The sequence below is a fragment of the Cydia strobilella genome, chromosome Z (assembly GCF_947568885.1).
Source record: "Cydia strobilella chromosome Z, ilCydStro3.1, whole genome shotgun sequence".
NCBI lineage: Eukaryota > Metazoa > Arthropoda > Insecta > Lepidoptera > Tortricidae > Cydia > Cydia strobilella.
The window spans coordinates 41,442,009-41,465,742 of NC_086068.1; the positions used below are offsets into that span (position 1 = coordinate 41,442,009).

Here is a 23,734-nt window from a genome sequence, read left to right on the forward strand (position 1 = left end):
TAAATTTGAGCATATTATGCACACAAATTAGCAGGCACTTCGTTAATTATCTCAATTCCACCCCGCTTTTTACTTTTGATAATTTTCGGGATAAAAACTATCCTATGTCCTTCTCAGGGACTCAACCTATCTCAATGCCAAATTTCATCTAAATCGGTTTAGCGGTTTAAGCGTGAAGAGGGAACACACAGACAGAAAGACAGACAGACAGACTTTCGCATTTATAATATTAGTATGGATTGGTCCATAGTGTAGAAATGAAATATAGAATATTTAATTGGCTTTCGTTTAATACCCGACACGTGTATGTGCAATGCATAAATTGGGTGCAAAATGCAATATTCGCACCGAGGCGGGAGTCATTTTGATGACGTCATTCCGCTGAAGTAGATGGCTGGCGCCGCTGTCTCCTGGCAGTTTTGGAGACCCAGTACCATGCCCAACCACATACTAAAAGTTGAAAGCGGTTTCCGGATCTGAACTATATTCCCATAAGGCAGTGCACTATAAGTGGGATGCGCTACGCTAGAGCTACAGTCACTTTAATATAGTCTACATTCTGACTAATAGCGACGTTCCATTTTTAATATGTACTTACTTGTAGGCAGTGAACGGAAATAAACCCCTTCACTGCTTGTAGGTTATAGTAGAAGCTTGAGGTAGTTGTAACCAGTCACCATTCAAATTTTTGATGTAATAGGGATGATGACACACGTTGAATTTTATAACAAAATCTAGTAACATAGGTAGCAAATAAGTAATTTATCACAATAATGTAGATATTAAAATAATATATGTAAATCATACAAAAATACAGAACTTCCAAAAAGGAAAAAAGTAAGGGTACCATTCGATTTCTTACATTTTATCGAAAAAAAGATTGTACAGCAACTATATACATAAACGCAATATTTCACCGACAAAAAAGCAATTTTCTTATTTTGTCCATACATTCAAAATGGGCTCTGTGAACTTGACGTCACGTTCACGTCATCGTTTTGTTTGGAGCGTTTCGCGAGTGAAGTACGACTGTCGGACTTTGATTATCATTTCTGACTTTTATATTGCTTTAATGCAATGGGTCCCATACCCATATAGACATATGATCCTAAAAATAAACCTGATCGATTGATACCATTAATGAAAATTTGTCATCTAGCCTATTATTATTAAACAAATGCCCTTGGTCGGTTGTAAAGAGGTAGGATAGGATTAGGGATGAGAAAAAGTAGGTACAATAAAATTAGCCGCCTAGCACCGTACCGTTAACACCGAGGTTTGAGACATCAGTCAGTCAGTTGTACCACTCTCGAAAGCATTGATATGTGAGACGGACGAATGCCTTACGCTACGCCAGCGTTGGCGAATAACGACACCGAGCCACGGGGTCAAAACCAGTGCACAGTGTACGTAATGCATCAAACTTTAGTATCAGCAGCTGACGTGACCATTCGCGTCCACTGTTCGTTAAAAGCCCATTATCTAAACGGAACAAAGCCCTTTTAAAGCTTTATTGCTAACTACCTTTCCAGGCTGTTTGATGAACGATTGATGTCACATTTTTATTTGCGCCGGTCGTAAAAGCCCTGCCAACTAAGCTACGAGGGCGGGATGTTAAGAAACTAGCCTAATAAGAAAAAACTTAAGTTAGCGTGATTAAAATCGATTTTATTTTTCGACGTAGTCTCCGTGTATTTCTAAGCATTTATTCCATCTTCGTTCTAAAGCAGTAATGCCCTCCATAAAATGACTCGTTTCAAGGCCTTCAAAATACTCTTCTACGGCGGCTATGACATCATCATTTGTGGCAAATTTCTGTCCACCCAAAAAAGTTTTAATTTAGGGAACAGGTGGAAGTCTGATGGTGTCAGATCAGGCGAATAAGGGGGGTGGGGCAGCAAATCGTAGTTCAATTCCTTGATTTTTGCCATAGCTTTAACACATGTGTGGACCCTAGCGTTGTCTTGATGGAAGATGATTTTTTTTGGCTAAACCTGGTCGCTTTTTCTGAATACATTGATGAAGCTTATCTAATAGATTAGCGTAGTATTCTCCATTTATAGCCTGACCTTTTGGGAGGTAATCTATCATTATAATTCCTTTTGCATCCCAAAATACGGAAGCCATCACCTTTCCCGCCGTCTTTACTACCATGGCTGTTTTAGGAGCCGGACATCCAGATTCAGTCCACTGTTTTGATTTATTTTTTGATTCAGGTGTGTAGTGGTATACCCATGTTTCATCTGTTGTTACAAATCGACGCAAAAAATCAGTTTTTTTTTCTGAAAACGCTCCAAACATTGCTTTAAGTTTTGCACCCGAATCTTTTTTTGGTTCTGCGTAAGCAATCGCGGCACCCAACGAGCCGATAACTTTTTCATATTTAATTCTTCACTCAGAATATGATGTACCCGTTCTTTTGAGATGCCTATAGCGTCAGCTATTTCTGATAGCTTTAATCGCCGATCTGCCAAAACCATATCATGTACTTTGTTTACAATTTGCGGAGTAGTGACGCTTTTTGGACGTCCGGGTCGGGCTTCATCTTGGACGCTTGTACGGCCACGTTTAAATTCAGCCACCCAGTTTTTTATTGTGGCGTAGGAAAGAGCACAATCACCTAACACATTCTTCAATTCCTCATGGATATCAATACTCTTCATACCTTTCATGTAGAGGAACCTTATTACCGCTCTTTGTTAGATTTTCTCCATTTTGCAAAGAATTGACACAGCCAATTTTCAAATGATAGCAAATGAATAAAGTATTCACGCCACCAAATTCAAATTAAGAACACAGAGTGCCAGAGACACAAATTTAAAAAAGGGCAGTTTTTTTTTCATTTAAACTTTATAAAGAGCAAAGGCTAATTACTTATCATCCCGCCCTCGTATTGTTTACGTGTATATCACTATTAACTAAATGCTCTGTGTGTCTGTCATATCTAAAATAAATAAATAAATATAAATATTTTGGGAACAATCTCACATAGATCGACCTATCCCCAATCTAAGCAAAACTTGTACTAGGCGACAAAGCTAAAAGAATAATGTGCAAAAAAATTAAAAATATAGTATCCTTGGGAACAGAAAAGTGTTACTTTGATCCCTCCTAGCAGGGTAGAAAAGTGCCACTTTGATCCCTCCTAGCAGAGAAGTGAAAGACCTTTTTCAAATTGGTGGTCATGATGTGAAAAGATTATTTCATTCCCCTCATGATGGCTAAGGTGATATTTTTAGGGTTCTGTACCCAAAGGGTAAAAACGGGGGTTACTAAGACTTCGCTGTCTGCATGTCTGTCTGTCCGTCCGTCTGTCACCAGGCTGTATCTCATGAACCGTGATAGCTAGACAGTTGAAATTTTCACAGATAATGTATTTCTGTTGCCGCTATAATAACAAATACTAAAAACAGAATAAAATATATATTTAAGGGAGGAATATATTTTATAGATAATGGTACGGAACCCTTCGTGCGCGAGTCCGACTCGCACTTGGCCGGTTTTTAATTTTAATTTCTTAAACTCCCTAGTAACTGATATTCGGTAGGTATATGTAAGAATTATAATTACTTAAGTAATCAATTTACTGGGTATGTTAGAAATTTGAAATAAGATCCGAAAAATAAAACACGAATACCATTTTAATATACCTTTATAATATTTTTATAATACCTTTTTAATAACACGAATATTCATATTTGTTGCATCGCTAAAATAATCTCAAGAAGTTGTTGATTGTAGAAGGACCAGGCAGAATAAAAAATTGTTTAAAAAATAGAAATGTACTGTATTCTGCCACAACAACTACATACCTATATAAAAAAAAATCTGTTGCTTGTTTCAAGTTCAAAATTGCAATGTCACAGCGTTAGCTAGATCGAATATCGTAGACAGTGGTCGCCGCCGTCTCGCCGCAGTCCCCGATGAAGCCTTGCGTTTCGTTCCAACAGTAGTAAGTTTATGCGTGGTACCTATTAGGTACTTCATAAACAAAATTTATGTGTAAGAAGTACTCAAATATTGCGGAAAGTTCGAAATTAAACTGTCGTGAGACATATTTCAAAATATCACTACGGTTTCACTCACTATTATTCACTTCACTTCACTATTATTCCTTCACTTGACGACTCCAGCTGCGTACTGCCCCGCGCCCCCCGCATCGCCCCCGCCCCATCAGCGAGCGCGCAACGCCGCCGCGGACACTCATGCCTGAGGAAGGACTCCCGAAGATTCCGAAACATGTCGCCGAAAGCGACTAAAAATAATAGTGAGTAAAACCGTAGTGATCTAAATATATTGCGGAAAGTTGATTAATTTACGAGTAGGTAGGTTGAATAATTAATTATAACTGGCTTTAATTGAAATCCCTGCAAAACTACATGTGTGCTATTTTTTATCCGAATCGTAATTTTGTAGATGTTAACAATTACAAAAAAAGTTTGATTGAGTTTTGTTTGTCTGTAGATACCTATCGGAGTACCGTCACGTGAAGCGCGGCGCGACGTGGAAGGGCTCCCGGCATTGGTGCCAGGGGCGCACGGCCACGGGTAAGGGGCTTCTACACAAAGAAAACTTATCGACACGAATCCTAAATACACCCATGGGGTAGATTAAAATCGCGACCCGCACTGTCAGCGTGCCCGCTCCCTGCAGTGGCAATAAAGTGGAAACTAGTGGGAAGGGATAATTATTGCTTCTATTTTTACACTTTCGACAGCATTTCGTACTAATCCGTTTATCTTACTTACTGCTCTGCCACTGCCACCCTACGCGATTATGATTAAGGAGACCTATGTAAGTCATGAAGCGTGACGTTGATCGATCTCTCTTGCTCATTATTACACTTACCTAAGCCTAAGCCACCTGTTTAATATCCTCGACTCTAATTTGAAACTTTAGCGCATTGGAGGTTGTGGTTACAGTCGGGGTCAGCGCCTCGGCGGGAGTAGTAGTAGTTGTAAATGTAACATAGAAGACGTTTCAACTGTATCATGTCTTATTTAATAATGAACATTATTTTATCTACGCACATATCGTTAGTAGCACAATCGAATTAAGTCTAACCTCGAAATCCTTCCAACGATATGAAATTTGGTATGTATGTTAATTAATGGTCGCTTTTTCATGTCCACACTATTTGACATTTGGGGACCTCGAGGAATCGCAGCCATCTTGGAAAATGTGTACCATCCTGGAGAAATTTGCGTTTTACTCTAAATATACGTTCTCTATGAAAGTATGGTGTAAGGCAACATTAAAGCTTATTAAATTCTACACGAAAAAGTCCTAGATATCTTTGCGGAACAAATACATCTTGTTATAGAAAATAATACCTGAATCCAGATTTAGCGCTTATACCCTTTCAGGGGATATTCTCTTAATATGAAACTTGGAGGAATATGAATTCCACTTTTGTCTATATGTTTGTACACATTCTACCCCAATATCAACATTTTACTCGACTGCGACTTAAACAGAAAGTAGGGTTATGGGTTTGTATACTAAAAATCAGTACACCCTGTAGCTCAGGATACTGGACGGATTTTTTTAAATGACATATCGGTAGATTCCTCTTGACCTTCACAACCTGTTTACACTTGTTTTATTATAGAAAAATCAATACAGCCGCCTTGAGAGGACGTCGAATAGTAAATCATATTTTTACTTCTAGCGCCTAAACTATTGAGTGGATTTCAATAAAATAGACATCAGTAGATCCATAATTGGTACACGAGTGTTATGCAATACATATTTACTAAAATAAATGGAGGTAAAATGTTTAGGACTTAAAAATGTGACTGCAAAAACAGATTTTACAGGTAGCACTAGTAGCAATGCAGGTCATGTCCCTACGGTTACTGAACCCATCTTAGAGTACTTATGATATGTGTGTAGATAAACACTCGCTAACGCTCGTTTCATACAACCACACTTGTGTTTTAAGTCCTCTCATTATGTATCAGTTGCATAAACTACTATTTCAGCACACTTGCTCAAAACGACGTTTTTATTCCACAGATTTTTGGCTCATAATCTTGAAATATTAAACACTCGTGCTTTTTCATGATATTATCCGACTGAGTTAAGAAGGTAACTGATTGCTAATAATATGCATGGAAACGGAGCCTTCTTTGATTGGTCGAGTAGATTTTACCACGCGGACTGGCGGGCGCCGGCGCCCCCGACTGCCTGCCGCGGCCCGGCCGGCCCGCCCGCGGCCGGAGTGAGGGGCGGACGGCAGTATGACAGATTTTAGACTTTTACTGTTTTAACAAATAAAATTTGATTAATATGAAAGTTTCTTTTTTTTCCTCGCAAGTGTTGAAAAACGTATGAAACGCGTGTGCATTGGTCATTACACACATCGGCTTTCTTATTGCGCGCTCGCTTACAGCTCGCGCGCACAATATCGCCTCGTGTGTAAAGACCAACTTAGCATACTTGTATCATAATGTAATTATGCTTCATGTAATTGATTTATAAAACGATGTTAGAAGAAGCATTACATTTGGTATTTCCTGTTAATGTTTACGACATCAACTACACCTTATAAAACAAAGTCCCCCGACCGCCGCGTCTAAGTGTGTATAAACATGTTCGCGATAAACTCAAAAAGTACTGAACGGATTTTCATGCGGTTTTCACCTATCAATGGAGGGATTCTTGAGGAAGGTTTAGGTTTATAATTTGTTAAGGTTTTGTGTAATGCATGCGAAGCCGGGGCGTGTCGCTAGTGATTAATATTTACTACATAGGTATTCCGCATTATAATAGTTCCTACCAGGCGCGGTTTCTTCTGAGGAGCGCTTGTGCAGTGCACTCCCATAAATAATCATAACGAAATTAAAGTACCTAATTAATATATTACTCTTTAAGATCTATCGTACAAAAGTCAATACGAATTAAATAATTACCTTTATTCATTATAAGTTTATAGACAGCCTATACTACTCGGCCTACTCCTATAATTTCGTAGCCCGTTTGACCTTGCGCCTCGTCGAATTCGCGCGCATTGTGCTCGCCATATTGTCACTTGTTTGTAAACAGACCTTAGTTAGTAGTCAATTTTTAACTACGCGCTTGAATGGAATTTTGGCATTTTTTCATTATAAATAATTAACCAAGAGTTTAAACAGTAAGTGCACATAATTTGTTTGTTGTAAGGTGTTTAAAAATGAATGAATTTAACGGGAGAATGTGAAAAAAGTTTACAAAATCGACTCTAGTTCAATATAAAAGGAAGACCTTGAACTTTCGTAACAATGTTCGTCAAAAACAAAAACTTATATGTCTTTAAATTAGATCAATATGCAAAAACACCGTGGTTGTGTTATGTCGGTGTGATAAAAGTAACTCTTAGGTATTTTAGTTTTTCGTGTTACCTACCTAAGTACATATATGTCTTGTTTGGAGCGGGCGCGGGCGGGCCGGGCGACGGCTGTGCGGTGAGTTTGCTTGGACCGAAACTGATGTGTTAACAATTTGGCACATATTTCCATAAAATTTTAAAACAACATTCACAACCTAGAATCCATTTGTAAAATGAACTGCAGTTGGCGTCTATCGGTCGTCAAGATATTCGTAATAGCGAAAATCTATAAGAGAGTTCAATGACCGTATTTTGTGTCGGTTAATTGACATTGGTTAATTTACTGTGACAGTGAACACCCATAATATACCTATAGGGTAAAGGCACCAGTGCTCAGCCATGCACCAGTGGTCAGCCTTTCTTGCTTATTTTTGGCTGTAATTATCAAACCTTTTCTAATTTTCATGTGAAAAGTAGGTGATATTATAGATTGATAAACTATTAATTGAAAAATAGTAAAAATTTATTTTATAAGAATTGTCTAGCATGAACCACAACACTACTTCAAAGAAGTGCTGTTTTCTGACATGAAGGATCATGTGATATGCGCCATTTTTTTTGGAGTGTCACATGGTATTTTGATAACTCGTCAACAGCCGAATTATGATTTATTAATAAAAGAATGTGGACTGCATCACATGAATAATACTTATTCTATCTGAAAAAAGTGAGAAATAAATATAAATCCATATAAAAGTAACATTTTTAAGGCGGCCGACTATTGGGAACTACTTTTTTGTACGAAATCCAATAGTCAGCCTCCTTTGGCTGACTACTGGGTTTATGGCAGTAATTTTGAAAAGGTCGTAAACCCAGAAGTCAGCCGGGGGAGGCCGACAATAGGAATCAGACCTTTTTTTATTTTCAAATGAAATCTAAATCGTTAAGCCAAGCACCTTTAAATATTTACATTATTATGACTTAATTTGATTGAAATAAGTAACTATCCAGTATGGCTGACCAGAGGACATTGACATCGTGGAACTCAGAACCCACTAATCAGCCGTAAAAATGGGATGGCTGGGCACTGGGTACTTAAAGGCCGTCTATTGGTACACAGGGGGCTGATTACTGGCAAAAACGCACTTTCATTATATTTAATGAAATATTTCCAAAAGCAACATTTAAAAACGTTTTATTATTTACAAAACTTAAACTATATGAAGTTCTTGAACAGTAAAAACTTTAATAATTCTTATAGGTCAATTAGTAAGCAAATGAAACGATCTTGAACATAGAAATTTCGTAAAAAGGGCTGACTACTGGTGCCTTTACCCTATAATCACCAACCGCCGCTGGTTCCTACTCAGGTGTTATGTCTGTCTTGTGCGGAAATGTGCGGAGAGGTATGCACTTTTTTCTCAGGCGATGCCACTTGGCATCCTTAGGTGAAAAAAAGCTGATTTGGCCCTTTAGCCAGGAGATCGTACCGTGAGGCTTGGCCGTTTCGCTACAGTCACATGGGCGTAAGGTGAAATATTTATTCACTATTCATTTTTTTAAATACAATAGTTCTTGTAGTAACGAAACGGTCAAGCCACATATTTTGACTAAGGTGTAGTGTTTGTGAAGTTAGGGCTTGTAGAGTTAGAAGCTTGGCTCAACAAGAGATCTGATAACTTTTTGACAGTGCGAGCCTTATGGTTTCGTCTTGGCAACATTTAACATGAAAATGTTTTTAGTGGGATTTCACTTCTTTTTGTAAGTTGCTTATGACAATCTTCCGTCTCCTAATTTAAAGGGTTTGGGTTAGTAAATTACTATTAAAAATCCTGAAATACGTACCCCCTCTTTCCCCTAACGCTCTTTTCCACCCCCTTTTCATCCTTACGGGGTGATTTGGGGTTGAAAACTATTCTATATCCTTCCCCATAACAAAAACTATCCACATACCAAACTTCAACTAAATCGGTTTAGCGGTGATTGATTTTCCATACAAAATTCCACCCCCCTTTTCACCCCCTCAGGGACAAAAATTTCATTTTTTAATTTATTTGTGGTTTGTGTCCTAAGACTATCTTACATACCAAATTTCAGCTTCCTAGGACTTCAGGAAGTACCCTAAAGGTTTTGATGATCATCAGTGAGTGAGTGAGTGACGGTGACGAAATCTGGGTTTTTTATATATGAATAAAATCCAAAGTATACCTAAGAGCTATGCAATTGAATATTTTATGCTTAATAAGTCCACTATTGACATCATATCCCTAGAATTTTGTTTATCTGGTATAATCCAAACCCAAGTTATGAGGGTTCAAAAAAAAACGACGAAGCTATTCGAGAAAAGGTAGATAGTAAGTAGTAGTTGTTATTTTCTTTTTTTGTGCGATAACCATTTTTTTGTATGAAAAGGAAGTACTACTATTTCAAAAACGAATTCGTCGAAAAATCCCTAGTTGTTACGAGCAGACCGAAATATAGCAAAGATTGGACCTGGGGAGCCGACCCTTTTCCCCCCTTGCTTGGGGGGCTTTGCACGGTACGATTTCGTGGCTACCGGGCCAAATCAGCTTTTATTGACCTAAAAATGCAAACTTTTTGCACTTACTTACTTGCATAAAAATATTCAATTGCATAGCTCTTAGAGGTATACTTTGGATTTTATTCATATATAAAAAACCCAGATTTCGTCACCGTCACTCACTCACTCACTGATGATCATCAAAACCTTTAGGGTACTTCCTGAAGTCCTAGGAAGCTGAAATTTGGTATGTAAGATAGTCTTAGGACACAAACCACCAGTATAAGTATAAATGTTTGGATTTTGAAATAAAATTAAGCACTTACAAATTTCGCCCATATTCTACAAATATTACAAGTTTTATATCAGGGTTTCATTAAAATGTCAAACGTTTTGAGTCCGCTTTGAGGCCGCTGTGGAGTCTCCGCTTCTTTATCGCAAGCCGGGTTGCGTAGTATGGAATTAAATAAGTAGGCACTTTACGGGGGCCGAATTGGTATGCTCACGGGCCACATCCGAGGTAGTTTGGAGACCCCTGTTTATGAATAGGTACCTATCTAATATCAGATGATAAGCGTAAAAGTAATAGTATCAGGAGGTAGTGTATGGAGGAGAGGAGTAGTGGAGGTATGAGTGTTGGTATGACATGTGATGTGTGCGACAGGCCTGGAAGTGCCGGCGTGCTACAGCGGCGAGACGTGGCGCGCGGTGACGCTGGACCAGTTCGCGGCGTGCCCGTGGAACTTGGCCAACAACCGGCAGACGCGCATGCTGGCCGACCTGGCGCTCGTGGGCTGTTACAACGGCACGCTGCGCCACCGCACGCCCGACTCGGACCGCGTGCTGCTCGCCTCCGCCAAGAGGAACCTCGCCGCCATGGCCTACTTCGGCCTCACTGACTTCCAGAAGGTAATTATTACTAATAAAATAACCTACCTGACTGAAATACGACCTAATTATACCTACAATTCTATTGTATAACTAGATAGTCTAGATATACCTAGAAGTGCCTCCATTTCGCGATCACAATCTTCACGGCTACCGCGAATTGGCAATTGACATTTTACGTTAGCTACTGCGTGAACTTGATCGCATTCCCTCTCTTTTGCACCAATCCATCAGTGCGAGCGAGATGGACTGGGACCGAGTTTACGTAGTCGCTAACGTAAACATCAAGTGTCAACTCGTGGTAAGGCTACTTAGCGTGCACCTAACATTAATTGCTGTTTATTTTACCGGTTAGTAGCTTGTAAAATGTAATACCCGTTGTTAAAACTAGCCATTCGTTTCCCCTGTGTGTAACCCAGTGTATCAATGGGGTTGTCAACTGTCAAAGGTTTGTCTTGTCAAACTGCTGAAGCGGAATAACCTACAGATCGTAAAATATGACGGAAATATCGGCACCGATAACATGATTTGTTGCTGGCGCTTTATGGATGTGGGTCGTGTACGTATAGTGAAGAAGGACGCGAGGCTAAGCATGCACAATTACCTAGTCCACCTATGCTCGAGCAGCGAGCACTGACCCCGGAGGCCCGGACGAAGATAAGCACTGGCATTATTTGCACTTGAATCATTGTTCCCGTATCCGTGGCGCCATTTGCTCCTTGTCGCTCGGGCTTAGGGTTGCCATATATCAATTTCTGAAGAAAGCCCAGACTCCGTGGTTCTGAACTAGTCTTGATACATGTAGAGTTTTGGGTGCACAGATTGTATGAGGTATGTACTCTATATTAAAAAGCTATATAATCGCGGTCACCGCACATGCGCTTTTTTACGTTGTGAGTTCTATTTCTGTGATCAGTAACTAATGGCAAAGATAGATATAACTCCGTAATAGATGGATACAGTCTAAGGAAAAAACGTGCCTCGAAAATCACGAAAATTTGATTCTCGATCAGATGGCGCCACTAGTGTTGGCCTACTCTCGTATAGAGGGAGTTGACGGTTTCGTTTGTTATTTATAATTTTAACGCATATCAGTGAAAGAACATGGGTCGAAATCATATAAAAATAATTAATGCAAATAAAAAAATCATTTATCCATATTTAAATACATTTTAACGATTTTTATAAATCTTCATTTTTAGTTTTAAAGTATGTCGATAGATGGCAGTGAATTTACAGTGGTTACATAATTTACTATAACAGTACCGCTCTATCTTATTATATCCTCTTTGCTAATGGGTTGCACACGTGTGTTGTCGCACGTAGCCTAGGAAGTTATAATACAATACACCGCTTCACGGAACGTAGGTAAATCACAATACATGTTGTCGGTCGGTATTGCTATGAGTACTTCTTGTCTACACAGTTTTCAACAAACATAGGCAGTGAAAACTGAATTAAGTTGTATTCGGGTAGTTCCGAATACTTCAGAATGTCGGATACATCTGAAAACCTTTAATCCCATCAAATAAGAATTAACCGACAATTTTAAGTAGGTGTTATAGCTTACTGGTAGAAAACTAGGATTATTGGTGTGTTATAAAATTGTTCAAACAATTTATATACAAGGATTGTGCTCAATTGTACAGAATACCCATGGCGTCGCAAGGCGCCTGAATTCAGAAATTGGTGCAGGATTGTACTTAATTATCTAGCAAATTTTTTACTCTTTAAATAGATTAGTACATCTTCAAGTCCGCATATTTTCGTATTATCTACCACTTTGGGTTTAATATAATATCTCCTAGGCATAGATACATACAGTATTTTTAAAGTTGAAGGCATAAAACATGTATTGATTGGCATCGAACTCGAGAGGAAGTGTTACGATTATATTATTATTTACCTTCGTATTAGGTGGAAAGTTCCAATAATTGGAGGGAAGTCAACAATAAATAGGAGCTTTATCCACTATAACTAAATTAATAATACATTGTGCAACGTGGGTGGTAAGTGTAATTTTGCAAATGAGGTCTTTAGATGCACGGCTTGCAATATTCTTACCCCCGGAGTTACACACAATGTTTTTCATCACACTTGCGAAGAAAAAACTAAATTTTAAGCGAAATAATTCATAAATACGGTGACGTTTCAATATTCGTCCGCCATATTGTCATTAGTTGACAGGTTACTCAGGTTAGGCTTCGAAGGAACAGACCTCGGAGGAATTAGTAACTGGAGTACGTATCGCTACATCTTTCCTAACAAAAAATTCTGTCGTTTTTCGAGGGGGACGAGGTAGCACACATATAAAGATACTAACTACAAATGCATCTTTTCCCGTCGTTACTACGCACCCATACTAAAACAATACTACAACACTAAGTTAAATTAGCACACTAATGCAGTAAAAACGATATGCTGACACTATTTCACACTATCGGTGTAGGCGTAATCGAACCGATTAATAAGACTTCCAAGTGTCTGGATATTATCGTATCGATATAATTTTCTAGACGTCATAGACAGCGCCACTTGGTACTCGAGGAATAGTTTAACAAATATATCAAATAACTTACTGGATATCAAAATTACAGATATTGAAACTCAATTATTTATTGAAATTAATGTTTGCTATAAACTAAAAAAAAGGTGGATCTAAAAAGGGTACCTAAACTAACTGGGTGGAAAAATCGAAACATGAATATCGAAAGTCGAAAATTTCGAGCAACTACTCGTATCTCTTTTAAGGGCTTAGGGTTCATCCATTAATTACGTCACACGAATTTCGAGGTTTTTCCCCCCTCCTGTCACACTTGGTCACATTTGGCAAACCCCTCCCCCCTGGTGTGACGTCTCATTTTTCCAATGAAATCGGCAAATCGAATTAAGTATTATTAATATTTTATCAAAATATTTTTGACAAAAGAAATATTAGTCATTTTATAACCCAAAACAGATTAGGAAAGAAAATTAAACGATTAATAACGATTATCGTTACAAAAACTTGTTATTTAACTGTACAGCGAATAAAATAATTTAAATAAGTTAACATTAACTTACTTACTTACGTCACAAAGTTTATGACTCCCCCCTCCCCCTAAACGTGTGATGTAATTAATGGATGACCCCTTATTACACTTATGCAGGATAGCCTTCGGACGCATATTTGGGGGATGCTCATAAAACTGCAAAATATATAAGTATTTCAAATAAATAGGGATGATGACACATGTTGAATTTTATAACAAAATCTAGTAAAATAGATAGCAAATGAGCAATTTATCACAATAATGTGCATATTAAAATAATATATGGAAATGATAATAAAATGCAGGATCTAAAAGTTTTAAAGTTTAAAGTTTTTTTTTACTTCCAATAAAGGAATAAAGATACCATTCGATTCCTTGCATTTTATCCAAAGAAAAGGTTGTATAGCAACTATATGCATAAACGCAATATTTCACCTACAAAAATCGCAATTTTACTTATTTTCCATACATTCAAGATGGGCTCTCAGTAAACTTGACGTCATAGACCGCGGGCCAGGAACAGATTTCCATGACCAATCGACTCCCGGGCGAAAACTCGTATAGTGGTTAACGGTTATGTATGATGAACCCGTGAAGTGTGTTGTGAAGTTGAGGAGTGGCAGCAAATAAAGTCTATAAAAAAAATTTAGTCATCGCCTCCCGGCTTGATACTTTGTCAGATGATAGTTTAGATGCTATTGTGAATAAACAAAATCGTCAGCTGATTGTATCGCTGTGGAAAGACCGTCAGCTGGTCACATGAACATGTAAAAAAGAAAATTCTTTTCAGTCATCGGCGTCATCGCCTCCCGTGTGATATTTTGTCAGATGATAGTTTAGATGCTATTGTTAATAAAACAAATTGTCAGCCGGTTGTATCGCGGTGGAAAGACCGTGTTACGCGTTTCGGTGGCTGCCATTCCTCAACCCACCAACGGAGCGGCAGCTGACGTTCACGAGGGTTCGGAGGGGACTGATGAAATTTGCGCCTGGCTCGCGATCTATCACGTTCACATATCGTTTTGTAAGGAGTAAAGTACGACTGTCGGACTTTGACTATCATTTCTGAATTTTGTATTGCTTTAATGCCCATGGTTCCATGTAGACATTTGATCCCAAAAACAAACCTGATCGATTGATACCATTAATAAAAATTTGTCATCTACTATGTTCACTTGGAAATTTTCCAGTTTTATTAAATCGTATCGATAATTATTCATTGTATCGACCATACCCTCATCTCTATTTTAAAGTCTAGTGACATTACAAATAAACCCTGCAAATATAATTTTAAACTTTCTTTTAATTGCAGTTAGGTTCATTATTCCAAAATACGAAAATCAAGCGTCGTTTTGAGTGACGATTTTTCCGTAATTTTGTTTATTTAAAAAAAATGCTAATATTATTATCGACTCTATTTCAAATACCTTAAGATTATTTCTTACAAAGCATGAAGACCAAGATTCGTGGGAGTGACGTTTTTTTCCACGTTCGAATCGATTGGATTCATTCGACGTGTGATGAAAAATATTTTTATAAAAATAATATTAGACCAATAAAAATAACTAAAATTACTTACAAATGGAATGATATACCATCTCTTTCTATGCTTGAAGTGGTTGATCCTTTATTACATGTGCTCACAGCACATGCGGGCATTTTTAGTTGCGAAGCGATTGTGGAAATGAGCAATAATCGATTGTGACATTGTATTTACGTGACTTTTTGCACAGTCGTGCAAGTTTTTTTGGCAGAGGGGTAAGTTATTGAAACCGGCTCCAGTTAATAAATGCTCTAAGGCACAGACCTATCCGGCATTCAGCCACGATTGAAAATTGTGTAAAAAATATTTAAAACGCCTATTTAGTTAATCAAATTATAGTAGTTTATGTGACTGCTACATAATGAAAGGCAGCAAAACCTGAGCGTGGGTTTATGAAACGAACGAAGTGAGTTTCATAATAGAATCACACGAGTGTTTTAATTCCTAATTATTTACAGTTACATACACTGCTTTATCTACACACATATTATAAACTTTCTATGATATATTCACTAACCTCATATTACAGCCGACATAGTTGCTCTCTGGCGGAATTCGCGGATATGAGGTTGCGTCTCCGAAATATCTTTATCGCACATTTTACACGAAACTTTTGCTACAGTTACTTTAAAAACAACAAAACAAATGTTTTTTTTTCTTACAAACTAATTACAAGATAAACTGCACGTAAAATGGCGGCAATGAAAACTTTTTTCACGCATGTCACGCATCCGTAGTATTTTTTTAAATTCAGAGACAAACTAGAGTGAGGGTCGATTGCCATATCGTTCGATACCAACTAACAAGCGAGATTTGTCAAAATTGTATGCAAATTTCGAATAAAACGTTATCTCGACTGATATTAGAATAGAGGTCAAATCAAATTTCTTTGTTTTTCAGTAATGTTCGAAATTTGAATGAAATAACATTATCGAAATCGATGTTATTATTTAGCAATAATAACATTTTCACAGATAAAAACTTTGCTGTAACAAAACAGTTTATCTTAATGTTGGCCATTATTTATGGATTTTGAAGTCATCATAGGAAGAGGGTTACTGATATGAGTGTGTGTAGATAATAGTTATTTGTGCAACATAAGAGGAAAGTTGGTTTTTCTTGCGAGTGTTTATTTTGAGTCCCGAGAAAGCGAGATTCTTGAGCGTAGCGAGGGACTCAAAAACACGAGATGTAAAATAACTTTGCTCTCGTGTTGCACACATAATTTTTCACCTCAGTAGTGAGAACGTATTAAAGGTTAAAATGTATATTCGAATTACACAAAATAATACAGACAAAAAAAGAAGTGACAGTTCATGGCCTTCACTAAATTAAAAAGCTACTTTGTTTCACTCCCTGGAGTGAGGAAACTCGCACTTTCCTCACTCCAGGGAGTGACGAAAGCAGGCTTGTTCGAGCTGCTGAGGTGAAAAAATATTAAATTGTAAACGTCAGTATTTTACTAGTAAAACTCATTTATACCTAGTAAATTCATATGAATAAGTAACATAAGTAAAAAAACCGGCCAAGTGCGAGTCGGACTCGCGTTCCAAGGGTTCCGTACATTACACAATTTAAACAATGTATTTTTTATGTGAATGTCTTTAAAAAACCCGTAGGAGTAGGATCAAAAACTAAGTAATTAAGACCGACTCACGCTTGACTGCACATTTCTAATAGGTTTTCCGGTGATCTATAGGTAAAGATCTATTTTGTGTATTTTTTTTTTAAATTTGACCCAGTAGTTTCGGAGATAAAGGGGGGGGGGGGGGGAATGGTCATTTTTTGCCTATTTTCTTGAATAACTTCTAAATTGTTTATCTAAAAATTATAAAAAATATATATTTGAGATTCTCACAATGAGCTCTTTCATTTTAATATATAACACGATATAGTTTGACAAACTTTATTTTTTAATTTTCTCATTTACGTAAGTGGCCCCCCTGTTTAAAATTAATTTATTTACGTTACATGTCCATCTTTGGGTCACAAACTTACATATGTGTACCAAATTTCACCTTAATTGGTCCAGTAGTTTCGGAGAAAATAGGCTGTGACAGACAGACGGACAGACAGACAGACAGACGCACGAGTGATCCTATAAGGGTTCCGTTTTTTCCTTTTGAGGTACGGAACCCTAAAAAAACTATAACTCACGAGTGAGTTACAGCTTTTTTTTTTTCACAATCCATAACTCACGCGGGAACAATATAGGCCTTTGTCCTTTAGTACATCTGCAGGAAATAAGATCTTTTTCGAGCAAGTGTGATAAAAAAGATGCGATAGTTTCCCCCTGCTCTACGATGATCTATAGGTACCACAGTATATGTATATACGATGATAGTATCCTGATGTACCCGATTGATGGTGAATAAATGATCCCATCAAAAACATTACATGTAAAAAGATGCAAGTCTCGCAACGCAATTCTTCTAGTACAAAAAAGTTTTGAGATGTAATACAAAACCAAGTCGGTTATTTTAGTCAGTGCCAGGGATTAGATTATATATATTAGAGATAGCACGGCTGCATAATGACATAAGGATCATCGTTAAATATTAAAAAGAATCCTAATTGAACATAGCGCTAGCCCTAATGACATGCAATTTGAGCAACACATAAACGAGTACGAGTAAAGCATTGTGTGCGATTGCCAACTCGTTATATGTATTTAATATGTATTCTAATATTGATACGGTTGTAGCACAAGGTTTCGCATTACATCTCAAAACTTTTTTGTAGTAGCAGAATTGCGTTGCGAGACTTGCATCTTTTTTGATGGGATCTCATCTCTTTTTGTAGGCAGTCCTTCTTTTCGGGTACTGCTTCTTGTACGTCAATTACCACTTTTCTCAAAGCTCATATCTATACATACTTATACCCATCAGACACACTATACTCGTATTCATACCTATACACCTATACAATACTCATGCGGCATGCCCATACCAAACTATACTTGTACTCATACAATACTTATAGGTACCCATCCCACACTTCCCACACCATACCCGCACTCATACCTATACAATTTTAATTTTAATTTATAATTTATTTATTTAGATAACTAGGATCCATTGGGGTTAGGTACATGGTGACTTAAAATCTATTGTTGATATTTAAAATACTAATTAAATTAAATTAATTTAAAAATTTACAATAAATTAAATGAATGGATTTTTTTTTTACAATAAATTTAATTAATACATTCAAAATTCGCAATAAATTATTAAAATCAATTAAAATAGAATTCACAAATAAATAAATAAAATCAATTAAATTAAAATTTGCACAATTGACTACCCATGATCATTAAGTTATTAATGTGTTTGTGCATGGGCGAATCAGGCTTTTCTATAATAACTTTTAGGATGCTGTTAGAGCTGCCCCGCATCCTACTGACTAGCGAGGCAGTTCTTTTGCGCACGATGGCGTGAAACCCGTCTGTACGTGCCTCCGCAAACATTTTAGATGCACTACAGAAGCGGGGCAGCTTCAACAACGCCCGAAAGCCGTTATTATATTGAACCCTCAGGGCACTGAGCGCCTTCTGAGTGCAGTTGTACCACAGGCTGCTCGTGTAGAAGCTCTGACAAAACGCTTTAAATAGAGTGATCTTGACTTGATCCGAGCAACGAGCAAACCTGCGGGCCAACATGTTACTCCTCACCGCCAGTGCCCTGCGTTCTCGTTCAATATCTAAATGATCTTTAAGGTCGTCGGTTAGATAATGCCCCAGATATTCACATCAATACCATACTCATACCATATACATATCAAAACTATACCTACACATCTTCATACTCACATTGTATGTACATCGTAGTGTACCTTTAGTTAAGAACTGCTAAAGTAAATATGTAATAGCACATATTTATATAGGATTACAAACTTACTTATGCAGTTATTTAATCTCTCAAACGTGACTGATATTTCAATATTTTGAGGGGTTTTATGGCATGATAAGCTAAAAACGAATTATCATTAAAATTTAAATTTAAAGCTTGTCACGAAACTTTGACGTGCAGTAATTCTTAAACTACAAGTACCAAATTGAATGTTCTTGTGAATATATCTAAGCCATATTATGCCCTACGTGTCACTGAAAATTCAGCGTCCTCGCTTTAGCGAACACAAAATTACAGTACGTTGAAAATGGCCTGAATTGCTTCGAGAAAAGGATGGTACGGCCATGCCTCATTTTTTACTCGACTTAGCGGGGGCACTGCCGTGCCCAAAATATGATGCGTGTTGTGGTGGTTTTTTGTCAGATATCGCAGTACGTGTTCGAGGAGACGTTCAACCTGCGGTTCGCGGTGCCGTTCACGCAGCACAACGCGACTGTGTCGGGCGCCACGATGGCCGCGCTGTCGCCCGCGCAGGTGCAACACATCAAGCAGCTCAACTCGCTAGACCTACAGCTCTACGACTTCGCCAAGAACCTCATGTTCAACAGGTAGGTATCTATGCACCTACATTACAGTCATACATTACTATTGTACCTACTCGTGCCGTGCGTGTACGCACAACACACTCAGTGTTATTTTACATTTAACATTATTTAGTCTTTCTTTACTATTTTTACTCGTGTGAGTTCCGTTTATTCATCATTCGCGCCTCTCTTATTGCGTTGCGAGATAATATTAGTACATTACTACAGAGGCCGTGAAGTAAGGGGTTGCCGGCCAAATAGAATAGACGGCCGAACGTAGCGTAGTGAGGCCGGCTAGTTATGAGGCCGCCAACCCCTTTTCACGCCGAGGTATGTATAGTGCTTTTCTCAAACATGCAATGAAATAATAATACAAACATGATGATGAAGATGATGATTGTTTCATGTGTGATAGTTTATTCAGTGCGTGGAGTATCGAGGAGGAACAAAAATTACGCACGGTTAACAAGATACAGAAGAAGAAAAAAATACAATTTTTTTATTTGTTTTTTTTTTCTTGACCTAGAGGGGAACGAAAATTGTATTATTTTTGCGCTACGAGGCATGGTTTAGGAGATACAGCCCTATAAAGTTTTTTTTTTTTTTTTTAATATCAATCAAGGGTCACCGAGAGGGGAACGAAAATTTTATTATTTTTGCGCTACTACGCATGGTTTAGGAGATACAGCCCTATAAAGACTTTTTTCTTTTTTTATTTTCATTGTGTTTTTTGTATATTACTTTGGGGTTTTATAAAGGGGAACGAAAATTTTATTATTTTTTTTGCTACGACGCATGGTTTAGGAGATTAAGATTTTGTTGTTTTTTTTTTTGGATTTTTTTTTGTATAAATTAAGGGTCACCTAAAGGGGAACGAAACTGAATATTTTTGCGCTACGACGCATGGTTGTTACCTAATGTAATGTGTGTTCTGTATCTGTATTCTTTTTCATTATGTGGTGCATAATAAAGAATATATTATTATTATTATTATTTGTATGTCCTTTACAAAATCTCGGGGCCATGGGGACCCGGACATTTGGAAGGCATGCGTGGGGCCAAAGTGATGTGACACCAACCGACGATTATCCCTGTATGCACTATAGTAGTGCACCCAAGGACAAGCCCCGGTTAGTGTAGGACAGAAAAAAAGAGAACAAAATGCACTGGGCTATTAGCGGAAGCCGCTCGACCCCAATTACAAAGAAAAACCGCAAATCGATGTACAGGTTAGCCGTTTGGCACACGCATACTAGAGGTCAAAACAAAATTTTTGACCCGCAGTTCCTAAAAACAATTCCCGGGGGGGGGAAATTTTTTTTTTTCCAAAACCTATCGTGTGTGGTATTATACGAAAGGGCTTTTTGAGGCGATTCTAAAAGTATATCACATCATTACATTTTGGCCATTTTTTTTAATTAACACAAAAAGAATTTTCGAAACATACCAAGTTTGGGCTTTTTTTTATACTACGTCGGTGGCAAACAAGCATACGGCCCGCCTGATGTTAAGCAGTCTCCATAGCCTATGTACGCCTGCAACTCCAGAGGAGTTACATGCGCGTTGCCGACCCTAACACTCCTCTCCCTCGAGCTCTGGCAACCTTACTCACCGGCAGGAACACAACACTATTAGTAGGGTCTAGTGTTATTTGGCTGCGGTTTTCTGTAAGGTGGAGGTAGGCTCTAGATCTGGAATGCTGTCCTCCGCTGTCCTGTGCCCTACCACACAAAGCGAGATGTCATTCACAGTGCCCATACCTCTCTTTTGGACGTAGTTTAAGGACATACCCGGGTCCTTTTGGACGTAGTTTAAGGACATACCCGGGTCCAATACGATACGATCCTCCAGATACGATATGGCTGATTATTTTTTTACAATATACCACAAGTGATACGTAATATCCTCATATCCAACCCCAAGAAAGCAGTTTTGAAAATAATATCATTAACAATTTTTTTTTCTTTTTTCAATTTTACAAATTGACACAGTTCTATTTCAATACCTATTTTACGAGACTTATGGAACTGTACTGCAGATACGGTACATATTAATCATAAAATGATACGTAATATCCATATATCGAACGGGAAATACCTCTTTAACCCTTTAACTGCGCCTTTTCATCAGTTGGTATAGTTTGTTTTGTTTTTGGCACAATATATCAAGATTGTATCCTTCAGATACGATATATGTACCTGATTTTTTTTTGTACAATATACCATAAATAATACGTAATATCTTGATTCCTAACCCCAAGACAGCAATTTTGATAATAATTTCATTGAGATTTTTTTTAAATATTTTTGTTGTGTATAATTTTTCAATATTACAATATTGAAAAATTTAAAAAAAAAAATCTAAATGAAATTATTTTTAAAATTGCTTTCTTGGTGTTAGATAATAAGATATTACGTATCATTTGTGGTATATTGTACAAAGAAAAATCAGCCATATTGTATCTGAAGGAGCCCAAATTTGGTATGTTTCGAAAATTCTTTTTGTTTTAATTTAAAAAAATGGCCGAAATGTAATGATGTGATATTACACTATATTGGGTTGAGACGTTAGTGGACTAGTAACCGGAGCTATGGAAAAGGCTATGGCACCTGCCCTTATTTATGTTTAAAACACGAACAAAATGGGCAGGCGGTGACTCGCCAACTCACTATATGGGACCACAAAAACGGCCGCTCGCACGGAGCGACAAGGAGGCAACATTGCGTGTGAGTGGCTCAGGGTGTGGAGAGGTGTGCACCGCTTTCTACCCAGTGGCTGTGAACAGCCAGTGTGCCAACTCGCGTCTTATGGATATTTCACCACCCTGCGAGCATGTAGCTCTGACACCCCACTCTGGACGGCCGGTAAAGGCAAGCCAGAGGTGAGAGTCCTGCGGCCCCTGCTCAGTGTTCACTCCAGCCGGCCAGTTAAGGCAAGCCGGAGGGAGGGGCCTGACCGACTCTCGGGGGTATGGGACCCAAGGGACGTCACTTCCCATTTAGCTCGCCACAACCTATTATTAATTGACAAAACCAAGAACATACCCCTTCCTCTTTTCCTAGTTAGGTACATAACGGAAAAGTTCCGGATATACTCACGGTACCTTGTAATAAAATACGTGACTGCATCCGGGCACAAGCAAACATGTTAGACCCTACCCCTAGGTTATGTTACGAGTATCCTGCTAATATTAGATTGTAGGCTCTGGCTAACGCTCGCACTAAAGCCCGCACACGGACAGCAAAGAAAACATAATTTTCAAATTAAACAAACTTGTAGGTATGTTAAATGAAATATGTGATAAATAGGTTCGAGGCCCTGAAGAAGCGGGACTCCGACTTCGAATACCGCTGGCGGCACCTGGGCGAGGTGGCCCCGCGCAGCGGCGTCACGGAGTTCGACTGGGACAGCAACCTCGAGGACGCCACCACGGAGAAGTACCGCGGCCGGCGGTAAGCGCTCCACAACACAACACAACACAACACAACGCTAGTCAACCACCCTACTACCTAAACTAGCCGCCATCGCCAACACGTCATTCATATACATAAATGCGTTCGTAGTTACACCAGTTAATACTGCCTATTAACTCTAAATGTTAAAGTAGCTCTGTACAAATATTTACAAATATCTTCTAGCAGAACTAGTGTTTTGCTAATGTTTTCTTTATAGATTTTTCGTAAAATCCCTGTCTTTAACTTATCTTAAATATTATTTTATGATATTTTTCATCGACGTTGGCATCTACACATTGTTCTATAATATAATTCCATCCCTTGTTATTATACTATCTAATTATAAATTATATTTTATCCCGTTATTGTATGAAAAGAATGTTAACGTTGAAACAGGGTAGGTAATGCATCTAGGATGAGCCCAACGAAGTAGCCTTTAATGTAATTATCTCGGAAAATGATGAGTGACATGATTTATAAGAGTTATAAGATACCTGTACCCCTAGTGTACATTTCAATCGAGAACGTGACGTGACGTTTTACGCGTTTGCATT

The 23,734-nt window shown here is 38.0% G+C and overlaps 2 protein-coding genes across 2 annotated transcripts in view; one reads left to right on the top strand and one right to left on the bottom strand.

The window, feature by feature from the left end:
- The window catches only part of LOC134754881 (heparan-sulfate 6-O-sulfotransferase 2), a 170,215-nt gene extending 146,540 nt beyond the window's left edge, over nt 1-23,675 (top strand). The window contains exons 5-8 of the mRNA XM_063691340.1: nt 4,465-4,547; nt 10,495-10,739; nt 19,565-19,749; nt 23,034-23,675. Coding sequence (XP_063547410.1) covers nt 4,465-4,547; nt 10,495-10,739; nt 19,565-19,749; nt 23,034-23,181 — 661 coding nt within the window. The 3' untranslated portion in view covers nt 23,182-23,675. The remainder of the gene's footprint in view (nt 1-4,464; nt 4,548-10,494; nt 10,740-19,564; nt 19,750-23,033) is intronic.
- LOC134754930 (SPRY domain-containing protein 7) overlaps nt 21,181-23,734 on the bottom strand; it is a 112,725-nt gene continuing 110,171 nt past the window's right edge. The window contains exon 5 of the mRNA XM_063691411.1: nt 21,181-21,306. The gene's annotated coding sequence lies outside the window, so the exon portion shown is untranslated. The remainder of the gene's footprint in view (nt 21,307-23,734) is intronic.